General features: G+C 48.3%; 1 protein-coding gene across 1 annotated transcript in view; it reads right to left on the bottom strand.

The window, feature by feature from the left end:
• Nucleotides 1-13,253, bottom strand: part of dlgap3 (discs, large (Drosophila) homolog-associated protein 3) — a 39,743-nt gene that overhangs the window by 2,206 nt on the left and 24,284 nt on the right. The window contains exons 2-8 of the mRNA XM_076011423.1: nucleotides 10,998-12,175; nucleotides 5,348-5,559; nucleotides 4,550-4,652; nucleotides 4,239-4,455; nucleotides 2,150-2,691; nucleotides 1,387-1,481; nucleotides 361-580 (exon numbers count right to left, since the gene is read on the bottom strand). Of these exons, the coding sequence (XP_075867538.1) occupies nucleotides 361-580; nucleotides 1,387-1,481; nucleotides 2,150-2,691; nucleotides 4,239-4,455; nucleotides 4,550-4,652; nucleotides 5,348-5,559; nucleotides 10,998-12,101 (2,493 nt within the window). The 5' untranslated portion in view covers nucleotides 12,102-12,175. The remainder of the gene's footprint in view (nucleotides 1-360; nucleotides 581-1,386; nucleotides 1,482-2,149; nucleotides 2,692-4,238; nucleotides 4,456-4,549; nucleotides 4,653-5,347; nucleotides 5,560-10,997; nucleotides 12,176-13,253) is intronic.

Genomic DNA, 13,253 nt, shown 5'->3' with positions numbered 1-13,253 from the left:
AATAAAGGTTTAAAGATGTCCAATAATACACGGAGCAGTATATTTTTTGAACAAATGATACAACTGTATTGCTTTAAATGTTTAAATGTAGTTGTTCACAACAGGGCCGTAAGTGTGTTTTAGTTACAAGAACAAACATTTGTGAGTTAGAATAAAACTCAAAGCAACTGATTAGAATTTCAAAGCCAGTTGGCCCCAAATGTTTGAAGATTAATTGTTTCATTTTTTTTAGCTGAAAGTTCTCTAATAAACCTCTTGCATTTTCATTCACCACCTTTTAATCTAGAAAACTAAACATTTTTATAACAGCAGTCTGGCTGCGGGAAGCAGCCTGTACGCCGCCGCAGGGTGCACGCCCACCTCTCTGTACGCCCACTGGCCCTGCGTGTGGACGGTGCGGTGGCACTCTGTGTACTGGCTCGCCGACTCCGGCTCGGACGAGTGCCTCTGGAAGGAACAGCCGAACTGGAGGCTCTTGTCCTGCGTCGGCACGGCGATGCTGAGCCCCGGGAAGCCCTCGGGGTCCAGGTCGGCCTGCACGCTCGCCGTCACGCTGTTGGAGCGCTTGAAACGGGCTCGCCTGCAAGCACGGAGGAGGGGTAGGGGAAACCACGCGTGAGTCTTTTTCCCCCCCCATCAACCGGCACTCTCCTCCGATGACCCTCTGCTTGCAGGCCGCGGTTTGGACTCTTATGACGTCGGCGCGACTCGCCCGATAAGCGCCTGCGAAAATCCTCTGGCATATGACACACCGGCGTGTGCAAATGTCACGTCCGTAATACGCGTGTTTACTCTGCTGCAAGTTTTTCAACCCCCCAATCTCCCCACCACCCGTCCGACGAGGCGTGACTCAGACTTTGCACGTTACGCTGCCTGTTCCTCTCTTCACCTTCCACGTCACACTTTCACTCCGGATCAGAAGAAGCGGTCGGAAGTCGTCGGAACAGGTGCGTGACCGCCGCACGGCTCAGAATGGGTATTTGGGGCGGCGTGACGCGGCCGTCCGTGTGCGGTGACGCTCGCGGTGCGATCAGGAGAAGACGAGGGGCCAAATCGCGTTAGAAAAGTGTGGCTGATTTGTTTTGATGAGTCACGGTCGAGGGGCGGAAAATGAGACGTATTTGGAGCAAATTGTCCTCCGGGTTCGTGCTGCAATCTGTGTCTGATGAAATGTTAAACAAAGTCATAAAAAGGCAACTCCAGAAATCAGCCAAAGGTGGGCGCGCGGGAGTAGAAGGCCTTCGCCAAATTACACTTTAATAAAATTCACATAAATTTTGTCGCAGAAGCTTGGGGGGTTTCGAGAAGGTGAGAAAACAAGAACATTTATTAGACGCGAACCCACGTCGATACATTTTTCTCTCGTGCCGACTCCAGTTTGGTCACCTTTTGTCTTCTTCCACCTGAACTCCTATGGAATGGACCTCCGTCAGAGCCTTTCCCTCGGCGTCTGAGTCGGACAGAGTCTCCGAGCTGTCCACCTGGAAGGATAGCATGCAGAGAGCACCAGCCTCAGTGTGCGGAACGGCACTGAAGACAGACAAGAGTCATGCACAGATCAAGTCTGACTCCACAAATGCAAAACCCCAGCATATTTAACCCTCTGCTCACAGCCTACCGCTTAAACTGCTGCTAAAACCTTCCACATGTTTGAAAGGGGACAAAAACAAGGTGAGTGACTGTGCCTATCCTAACCCCCAGCCAAAGAAATCAGCCAGTGCAGCAGGCGAAGGCGATCAGCTTATTGGCAGATCTGCTGCAGCTGCAGCTGGGTTTTAACAATAAAAAGGTACTCTTTCATTGCGGAGGAGAGCAGCTCAATACTCTGATTTCAAAGAGCTGCTACCTTTGAAAAATGTTCACCTCAAAGATGCAGCCGGTGTAAGGTTAAGGTCGGTTCAAGCCCCTGCTATTGTTGCTGGTGATTACATGCGTACTTGGTTAATTAATGCAGCTTGATTACGCTATTGAGTGCATATCAAATCCAAACTTAATCACACATTGCTGCGGTTGCACTGAAAAGGCGAGTTAAGGTCCCTGTGACTGATGTGCTTTAACTGGTTTTTGACACCTTTGTCAATTAGACGTTTAGAAATCCTCTGGACACCTCAATTAGCGGGAAGAAAGGCGAAAGGTCTTTTGTTTTCACCTGCACGGCGATGGACGGCCTCCACTTCCTCCCGCCGCGTCCGTCCTCCTGGCCCACGGCTTTGCTCAGCACGATGCTGTTCTGCGGCAGGGAGACCGACTTGCCCAGGCTGCCCCCCACCCTGCCGTCCCGCTCCCTGGCAGGCCTGGTCGGCCCCTCCAGCAGGCTGTCAGCCGAGCTGCTGTGCTTCGGCCTCACCCCTACTCCCGGTATGCCCCCGTAGGGCACCAGCTCCCTGGAGCCCCTCACCCCGTCCAGGCTCTCCGCCGAGTTGCTGTATTGCCGGGAGCGGCCCGTGCTGGTGGCCGTGTAATAGCCCCCTCTGGAAGAGCGACCCGAGGGGCCGTCGGCACTGCCCAGGTCCACTGAGTTGCTGTGCTGCTTGGGCCGCTGGCCGGCGCCCGGGCCGGAGGAGAGCGCTCCGCTGCTCTGGAAGTAGGCGTCCTGGGTGGACTCGGTGCTGCTCTGGGCTCGCACTGAGAGCGAAGACTTGGACATGCGAGGTGGGAGAGGGGGAGGAGCACCTTTACGATAAGGAAAGACTGAAGTGTGAGAAGAGCAGGGAGAGAGGAAGACAGAGACTGAGCGGGTTAGAATGTTAGAAGGGTGGGGTACTTACAGAAGGGACAGACTGAAACGTTAAAAGGGGGGTGTGGAGGAGAAAGGGGGGTATTTAGTACAAAGAGGTTGAAAAAATTATTGAGAGAAAAAAGGGGAGAAAAAATGGCGTCAACATCAGCTCGAACGACGACACATCCCGTCACCTCAAGTTCTGCCGGAGGTTCGATTTTCAGGGAGTGGTGAGAGTGAAACAGTGGGTGGGTGGGGGCTGGAGGGGGTGGCAGACGTGACAAAAGGAAACCTCTTTCCTTGAGCTAACTTGGCTCAGCTTCTTAAGAAGATAAAGCTGTTTCCTGAGAGAAATATTAAAATGAAAAAGCACAGATTCCCGTGCCCTCCATCCCAAGAGCTTGCTCTTTTTTTTTTATTTACACCAGTCGTGCACGCAAAGACACACAACAGGGACGCACGCTGGCGCGCACGCACGCACGCACACGCGCGGTGGCTCAGACGAGGAAGGGGGGCTTATTTTCTTCCCGCAGTCAAGGATCACGCCTCAGCCTCGGCTGTTCTCTGCATTTTCATCAGCAGAGTGTCGCCGGTTGCAGGGATGAAAACCAGGGATTGTGGGCGCGTGAACATCCTGTACTGTACGCCGCTTCATTTCGCTGTCTGCTTTGCAAAGCCAGATTCACAAATATAGACTGCCCCATACCTCATGATCAGACGATGAAAAATAAAATTAACATGATGCAAAATTGGACAAGAATAAAACAAAGAGGTGGCGGACAAGGGTTTTACACTGTGACGTGGGTGATATGTGATCACATCTGCATCAGCAGCGACTGTAGTCTAAAAATAAATCTTGTCCCCATGTCTGACATTTATCCTCTTGAAGTTGCATAAGCATATGACACAGTAAGGCAGAGTCTTCTCCCCATAGAAGGAGTTCCCCAAAACCTCCAGGTTTAGTGACTCCAAAATTTGTGTGGTTAAAAAAAAATTCAATAAACAAACAAGCTAGATTTTATTTTTTTAATATCCAGATTCTTTCAGACAAACACTAAAACTACATGAGCTTGATGAGCTTGAGACTGTGTATGCTGTCTCCAATTAACTCACAATAAAAGGCCTTGCATTTCCGTACGTTATAGGGATTTCAGGAGTTATTACTAAATCGTACAGACGGCAAAATTGACACTCAAATACGATAAAGATCATATATATGGCAAAGTGCCAAGTGTCGCAATACGCACAGGAGCAGCAGAGTTTGGTTGGAAAAAAGTGACATCATAAAGTCTGATGGAAGAGAGGACCAAAAAAAAGAAAAAAGAGTCAGCATTAAAATTTAATGCGCTCGTCGCATGCGGCTTCACAGAGGCTGTGCGGCTCCTTTGTGCTCGCGCCTCGCTGGATAAAGTCTCTTTTTGTCGAAGGCAGCCCTGTCAGGCACAAGCTGTCACCCGACTGCGGCTACCGCCGAGTTGCCACCTAGCGGGAAGAAGACAAACACACGAGCGCGACTCACCGGCCCCGCCCTTGATGCTCCCCTGGGGGCCGGACATGGAGAAGACGGAGAGGCAGTCGTCGTCCTGGGAGCAGCCAGCCTGGATGGCGCGCACGTAGCTGTGGCTGCGAGTCCGGAACACTCCAGGAAGATCCAGCGCCTCCACGGCCTGGGACTCCACCTCCCCAAACATGGTCTCACACACCGACTCAAACTGGCGGTTCAGGGTTTCGCCGAGCTGTCCGACAGGATGACGGAGGGTGAGGAGCTGAATGACGCTACATAGAAAATAAATAATTTAAAACCCAACAAAACATGGCCTTTTCTGTCACCTGTGAGCTGGTCAGGGAGCGGGTGTAGCTGCGGGAGCGGGTTTGGGTTTTGGGTGTAGTTCGACTGTTGGGGTAGGCGTCCGTGCACTGCTTACACGAGTACCTGGATTGATGCACCACAACACACAATGACAGGCTTTTCACTCCAAATACACCTTCAGTACTATCATTATTGTTGTCTATAATTACAACTGTTATCGTCATGATCATTGTTGGTGTCATCAATATTATTATGATGCCGTTAACATTTCAGTCTCGTGAAAATTGCCTCGCTGAATGCACTTTACTTTGCTTTTTGGCTCTTCTGGTTAAATTGCCACTGCCAATGTACGGTACAGTTTGTTCTTCACCGGGTTGCTGAAATGGTGCAAGCTGATATATGAATAAATAAATAAGAATAAAGGTGATTCAATGCAAAGAGTCAAGGATTTCCTTCTGATAGACACCACTTGCTGAATTGTTAGCAAAGACTGGGAAAACCCAGTCTTTGCTAACAACAACATTTATTCTTTTATAGTTTGCAAAATTTAATTTGATAAAACAAGGATTTGATTCAACATTACTATTGTGAATATAGTTGATGCTACGTTGATTTTGGCTCCCTCACAGATTTATTCGGCAGTTAGCGTCATACTCTATTATGTGTCTATGAAACCCCAAAACAGTCAATCGTGTCATCGAAACACTAGACCAGTAAAGAAGCAAATGTCCAGAGTTTCTTGTGAAATGTACTTAGTTTGGCTGCTCGGCAGCTGTTTTGCAGACAGACACGCTGTTGACCACTGGGGTGCTCCTGACCTTTGATCCATGCTGATGGCTCGTCTGAACGCGTCCCTCTGGGCGATCAGGGTGGATTTGGGGGAGGCTTTGGGACTGGTGTCCGAGTCGGCGCTGTCGTCGTCGCCCATGGCCTTGATGTAGCTGCCGCTACGCATGCGGCGGCACGGGATCTCCCCTCCGCTGTCGTCGGCACCACCGCCGTACCCTCCTCCCCAGTCTTCTGACGGGACCTGAGCCAACAGGCACAATTGGACCTCAGCATGTATTGTCAGTGGAAAGGTGCTGCGCATTTAAAACGTTTTTTAAATATTGGATTTAAAGGGATAGTTCAGCCAAAATCAACGTCTAACCCCCACCCTTTTTTACTCATCACTCTGTCGATGGAAGCACTGGTGGAGATTTTCACTCCCATAGCCATTTTGGAGTTGGATAGAAAGAAACTATTCCACCCAATGCTCATACGGTGGAAGCCAGTGGTCCATGGCCATGGACTTATACGTGTAAAAGCAATGGAAGAAAAACAAAACACGTCTCTTCCATGGACTTCTGCAGAGAGAAACCTCTCCAAAACAGTTTTCTGGATGAGAAAATTTCACAAGAGCCATCAATAATACGATGAGTAGGAAATGGGCGAAAATTGTTATTTTGCATGAATTATTCCTTTAAATGCACATCCATCTATGAAACATGGCCAATTTCGATTTTAGTATGATTATTTATCTATTTGTTCTTCTACAAATGGATTAAACTGTTAAAATGGAAAACAAAGTCAGTGTGCATTCCCCTTCTACAAAAACTGTTAAGGGACTCACGATGTGGTTGAATTGGTGTTAAGATATTGCAGCTGCTTCTCAATATCTGTTAATAAAGTTAAAATGCATCTGCAACCAGAGAGAACACCACTATTTTGATACAGCATGTATTTCGACACAAACTACGGGGGGCATCCAACACGTAGGGAGCCATCGGTGGAGAACCCATGCCCATGCAACACGCGCACAGACACATGCTTGCATCTTTTATGCACCCATGGGAGATGGTCTTGAGGGGGGTGAGAGAGAAAATGGACAAAAAGGACTTACAGAGAGAGAAAAAGTCTGACAGCTGGAGAAACACTGACACGCAGAAGGAGAAACAGCGTAAGCTCGAGTCCGGCGACGGACGACACACACAACCACTCGCAAAGCAACACGGTGCGGAGAGCCACACAGCGACAGACACACCAACAGACACACAGACAGACAGACAGACAGATGGACGGACAGACGATCCAACCGACAAAACTAGAAAGAGAGAGGAGAATGGCCAAAAACCAGAGGACAGAAGCCAACCACAAGACAGATGGATGTATGGAGGAGATGAGGAACTCACATATCAGAGTCAGGACACAACAATGAAAATGCTGATCCAACCAACAGAATGTACAAGAAGCACAAAAGTATTAAAACAAACAAACAAAACATAACCGTACATTTAAAGGTTCTGGCTGTGGGCGTCATGTTGGACAAGGTCACATGGTGACTGTGCACTTCTCAACCTTTTTCTCAAGCTTTTTCAGCGGATTCCAAGTTCACTGACAAAGTGCAATGTATAATCATTAGCAAATTAAAGGAAAACTTGATGGACCGATGCTAGCGTGCTCCGTGTCTGCGCATCTCACCATCCTCCAGTCTTTAGGAAGTCTGGCACCTCTCACATTTGAACACATGGTGCAAGGGTGAAACTTGCGCCAAAAATAAATCTGATGTAATCTGATCTCCGTGCTTCGTATTCAATAGAAAGAATAATGGATAAAGCATTGCAGCAGCGAGATCATCTCAGAAGGAACGAAAATGACCAAATAACTGTTTGTTTAGTGTGGCTGTGTTCAGAACAGAAGATGCAGTTTTAAAGCATGCAACCACCTGTGCTGGGCCCCAGGCTCACACACACACACACACACACACACACACACACACACACCCTGAGGTTGGGAATCCAGCAGTGTCTTTTTTTTTTAAGGTCAATGCTTAAAAGATGATTCAGCCTAATCTCCCTCCATCCTCCTGGCCTTCTACTATCACGCTCATTTTCTCCTGCTGCCTGTCCTCCTCTTCCTCCTCCTCTTCCTGGTGGCGACCATCGCCTCCCCTATCTCCCCCATCCCTCCAACAGGCGCAGCTATCTCTTTACCCTCCGCAGATCTCTGACCGCAACCCCGCCGTTTCTCTCAAGCTCTGTATTCCCGCCTTTATTCTTTATTTTTTTCTTCATCTTATCTGTCCGACGTGCCCTCGGAAAGAGGGGAGGCTCTGCAGGGGGAAAGAGGTGGCGACGCTGCTGATTGCTTCTGACACGGCAGGAGAAAAACCCGACAATCGTCCTTTTTGCCTCGGAACAGTCAGACAACACCCGGGAAGAGCGCCTCTCCTTGTGCTTCTTTTCATTTTCACGTACAGCCGCCAGTTTCTTCCACTTGCCATGTATGGAAAACTGAGGCAACACTGGACCACGGTCACCTTATACAAGCGGCGAGGTTATGTACTCCTTGTTCCTTCTTGTCTGTTGCTGGTGGCATGGCAGAGTTTTTTCTTCCTCACATCTTGGTCAATATAAATGCTGTTTGTTCAGTTTTTAAATGGTGACTTCCAGTGTACAGATGAGACGATGAATGGATGAATCGGCTCAGATCAGTAAAGCATTGCTTCTGCTGTTGTGGTTCACAGGATTATTGTAAAGCAACTGGTGCCAGGATAGACATATGGAACAGACATACACCACACAAACACACACATGTAAATATGTCCTACGTATATATATATATATACATATATATATGTGTATATGTGTGTGTGTGTGTGTGTGTGTGTGTGTGTCTGTGTTTGTATATATATCCTATTTCCTATATTTATTGTGTCTTATCTGTTTTCTGTTTTTATGGCCGTTCTTTCACACAAACACAAACACACACACGCACAAACACACTTTTACTGTTCTATTTTTTGTGCCTATTCTTTCAGCAGGACCTTCCTCATTTCCCCTCCTCATTTCCCTGATTGTTTCCACCTGCTCTGATTACCCTCATCAGGTGTGTCCTGTGTTTCTCTGCAGCTCACCTGTAACTAAATCAGTTCGTCACCTCCAGCCCATTTAAGCCCATCACTCTTTTATGGATCTGTTTGTGTTTGCCTCTCTTTGCACTCACCAGTTCCCTTCTGTACTCCCAGTTGTTCAGCTGCTGCGTTTCATTAAAAAAAAAAAATGATGAATGATTTTTCTTTTGTGTGTGTTTTGAACCTGGGATTCCATGACTTGTTTTGGACAGAAAGCTTCTTTAACAGTCTCACGTTACCCACCTTTTCAAACCTTTGCTTTTCATTCAGACGCCAGTGAAGCAAACTCAGATGTTTTATCACCACACAGATGCTCTTCAGAGCTCTCTTTGTAACTCACCCAATATCATTGTCCTCTTGGTGACATCATAAAGGGCTGGTTTTCTACAAGGTGTTTATATACAGATCTTTTGAAAAGTGGGCCAAGCACTTGAAATCAAGGGCAGACTTGACGTCTGGGGAGTTCAGTGACGGGGAAGACATATTGTTGGCAGAGTGAATTTGGTACAGTGTTTCTCTCCATGTCATCCGGAACATCCAAAACGACTTTCGCTATTGTCTAAAATGTGTTATTTGCCATCATATTTAAGCCACATAAGCTACAAGGTTTTCTAGGTGAAACTGTGTTGTCAGCTTGGCCTCTTTGAGATATTTTACTGACATGCTTTCGAAGGAAAAGTGATGGAGAACAGTTCTATCCATCCGCTCAAAAAAGTGCCTCTCCGGTGCGACTCATTTCCTCTTATTTTATCCTATTCTTCCTGGATCACAGGTCACCACAGTGTGCGTCTCGTGTTACCCTTCTAAAAATACAAAGCCTCAAAGTCATCGACAGACTCATTATAAAAGTCAAAATCTGGCTGGTCAAGTTTGAGTTTGATGGACACAAACAGTAGTTTTCTTCCAATAGTTTCCTTCTCAAGTGTTTTTTTTTGGTCTCTGTACCAGATTGACTCAGATCTAGGAAACACTCCATCGGGCTTTTTGGATCAAATTCAAGGACCTTTCAACCGGGAACAAACAAACAAACAAAATCTCACAAAGAAAGAGAAACCTGCAGAGGGAAAAGTTTAATTTCAGTCCTTGGGTGCATGTGCGACGGGGGCGTGAGGTACGCTGGCCAATTGACGGGGATATTCATTCGTCCTTTGGCAACACGCACGCACATGCACACACACACAAACACACCACAGAGAGAGAGAGAGAATCCTCTCCTAGTCTCTTCTATCAGGAGAAAGGATGAGAGTTGGAAAAACACCAGAGACTCGGGTGGCAACCTGCTGTTTCCGTAGAAACAGCCGGTATGGCAGCTCGACCCCAGCACAGCTGGAGGTTCTGCGTGTTTGCGTACGACTGTTCCAGTATTGCATGGAACAGACCGTTGGCCGTTTGCTTTCCATTTAAGGAAATTCACGTTGGGCAAATGAGAGAAAGCCAAATTGACCACTGAATTGCTGCTCTTTGTGACTCACATCTGAACACAAACATACTCCATGGGGTCTCTCGAGGGGATATTAATGTGTGTGTGTGTTTCTTTTTTTTTTTTTTACACCACCACAGGATGTCTTTTCAAAGTAAATACTGTTGTTCAATGCTAAACAAAAAGTAAAACAGCTAATCTGATTTGATAGAACAGCTGTGTGAGCATGTACTGTATGTAGGGTGGAAAATTAAGAATGACATGCTCATTAATCCAAATGCTAATCATGTAAACTGTCAAAGCAGAAGTCTTTGAATTGATTTGTGTTGGATTTCATTTGGTTTTCACTGGGAAATCGGTATGATTTATTTATTTTTTGTTCCCTGATCAGTAAAGCCATTAATGTAGTAACTGCTCTGATGGGCCTTGTGTACGGTCTTGATTTTACTGCTATAGTAGATTAAGCTATCCTCCTGCTTCTTCCTGCCAGTCATAATTTATTATCAGCCGCTAATTGCAGCTTATTGTTACAAATGATCAGATGTTTCTTTTTCACGCTCTATTTGTCTCTATAGAGGATCAAAATATATGAAATAAAAGCATTAAGGCGTCTTTAAATGATACAAAAAAAAAACATTCCACAACGCAATTCGATTTCTCCATATGAGTCCAGCTAATAAAGCCAAATGCCAGCGGCACCGTATATGAGCGTTAGGAATCCAGCCAGAATTATAATCCAGCAATGACTGCTGTATGCATCTTCCCATGCAACTAGCAACGAATGAGGTGTGAGAACATGTTAAATTGAGTCTTGTGCATCTCTTGGTATTTGTTTGCTTTTCCGTTCCCAAGACTGAGTTATGCGAAATGGGAAGTGTTCGAATTTGACCAAGTGATGACTTGGTGAGGAAAGAATGGAAATGTTGTCTTGAAAGAGCTTAGAGTGAAGCTGAATAGACCCTTTTATCCCTGTCTGTACCATTTCCATAATGCGGGAGCGTATTGTCTTTACATATGGGTAAGCTGAGGCTTTATTCCTCTCTTTGCTGTGTCGAAGGAACAAATGCAAATACGCACGCAAATACACAATCACACATAGAGGACGGACGGACGGACTCATGCATGCGAAAATGTTGGCATGCAGACTCGCACACACCTGCAGATAATGGAAGGTCCTTTCCTTCAACTTGGTGTCCACTGGCACCAGGGCTTTGTCGTAAGCTCCTCCCACTCCTCCCCCCCCTCCCCTGGTGGAAGGGTACACCTCCCTGGCCTGGCTGACGGTCATCGCCGACCATGTGCTTCTCTTCAGGGAGTGTCCGTGGTGCCCGTGGTGTCGCTCCGCTTCATTCCCGGCCAAGGCCATCGTGGTGCAGGCCATGCACTCCGCTGGTCCCGGGGCGGCCACTCGCTCCTTGGGTCTCTTCATTGTTAGCTCCTGGATGGCTGCGTCAAGGCTCTCGTGTCCGACCGGATAGCCCCGCCGGCCCCCGCCCACCAGGAAGCTGCTGTCGCTGTCCAGATTGTCGTCGGAGCTCCACCAGCCTGCCGTCCGGCTGCGGTGGCGCCTGCCCGACTCGTGCCGCGAGTCCCCGCTCTTGCTCCGCTCGCGGGACTTGTTCCTCCGGGTGGAGCGAGACTGGTGGCCCGAGTACTGCCCCCCGCCGTCCTCCCCGCCGCTCCGGTGACCCCCTCCTCTCTCGCCACGGTAGTCCCCACCCCCTCGCGTGCCGTTGTACTCCCGCTTGGACGGCGCCTCCAGGGAATGCGACTTGGCAAAGAGGCGCTGGACGGAGTTGACCAGGTGGCGGATGCGCGAGGGACTCTCGCTGCGCTGCTCCGCGCCCCCACTCGTAGTGCGCTGGTACTGCAGGGTATGGAAGCCGTCGGGGTGAAAGGGCACCTGTTTCTCGAACTGGTCCATCATGTTCGGAGGGATGCGATGCATCTTCCCACCGTGGCTGGACAGACAGTCCTCACAGGAGTCAAACGACTGAAGAGGCGGATGTTGGCTGGGGTGGGAGCGCGGGAAGGTCCCCCCACCGGAGTGGCTGTGTGAGTGGGAGTGCGAGTGAGAATGATGCCTCTCCAATGCCAGGGCCTCAGCCGGACCCGGAGGGTAGTAGTGGCCATCGCTGTGGCCGTGGTAGTATTCCCGAGCCGGGCCATCACAGTTGTCCGGCATGCAGTGGCAAGGGCCTCCTCCGCCACCACCGGAGGAATGCTGGGACATGCTACGGCTGACATGGTACCCTTTCATAGGCGCCGGGGCATGGTGGGCCGTCCGGGCCGAAAGGGGGCGCTGTGGGCGTGACAGGGTTGTTGGGGTCTCACCTGAAATCACAAAAGAAGTGACCATTTAGGGCCTATATACCATCATAAACAACTTTCATACAATTTCTGGCACATTGTCAATCGTTGGGTACGACTGCCACATTGAGTAATCACACTAAAGCATTTCAGACAGCCATGTCCAGTTTGACTATTGTCAGCTCAGCATAACGGCCTTCCGGTGCTTACTTTACAGTTGAAAGAGACTTGGATGCATGTTAGAAGTCAGTCCATCAGTTAATCAATCAACTTTTTAATCACAGCCAAAGGCCTCTCAAAGTGCTTTGCGCAATCAAACAGAAAACCAACTGATCCCTCCTGATTACACATGAAGCGGCAGTGGGCAGGAAAAATTCCCCAGTGGGGAGAAACCTTGAGCAGGTCCCTACACTAGAGTGCAACATCTGCTTTGATCGGTTGGAAAGAAATAGAGAGAATGAAGGGATAGATGTAGGATCAGAGTGGCAGGCAGCCCAGAGAGGCGTTCATGCAAGGACACAAATGCGAGCGTATTGTTCTTCCCCATTGGTGCTGGAACCACGGGTATGCTTTGCGCATGCCTTGTGACAATGTCATGACATATGTTAAGGCGCTTGGATGGGGTTGGTGCAGAGCCAGTGTAGATCTGGGGGAGGCGCTACTGTACTGTGCGTTCATGCTCTGTCACCAAACGTAGCAAGGGGTGAGAGTGAACCCTTAAAATGTTCCGCTTATCAAATAATTGCATCTAGTGTTGCAGGTTGCATTGAGAAATAATTTGCCGTCTCTTCGCTAATCCCAACACGATGAGTCGGCATCTCGGTTACTCTTGTGTTGCTTTTACCTTGTTTTTTCCTGAGAGCATAAACTCGTACACACACACAACAAATTGATATAATCTTGCTAAAATGTGTTTTGCCGTAACCTCCTTGACACTTTTATGGTTCGTATGTCTGTGTGAGATACATTGGTGGAGGGGAGTCTCAGAGGAGTGATGCAGCAGCTGTCGCATTAATAACGGTGGGGAAAAAAAAGAAGCAGAACGTTCGCGCGGTTTTCCTTCCTCAATCAAAAGCAACCTGCCAGATTTACTGTTAAAACG

The sequence above is a fragment of the Nelusetta ayraudi genome, unplaced genomic scaffold (genome assembly GCF_046127955.1).
Source record: "Nelusetta ayraudi isolate G7.1 ecotype Tasmania unplaced genomic scaffold, CSIRO-AGI_Nayr_v1 ptg000135l, whole genome shotgun sequence".
Taxonomy (NCBI): domain Eukaryota; kingdom Metazoa; phylum Chordata; class Actinopteri; order Tetraodontiformes; family Monacanthidae; genus Nelusetta; species Nelusetta ayraudi.
This window is presented reverse-complemented; position numbering and strand designations above follow the sequence as displayed.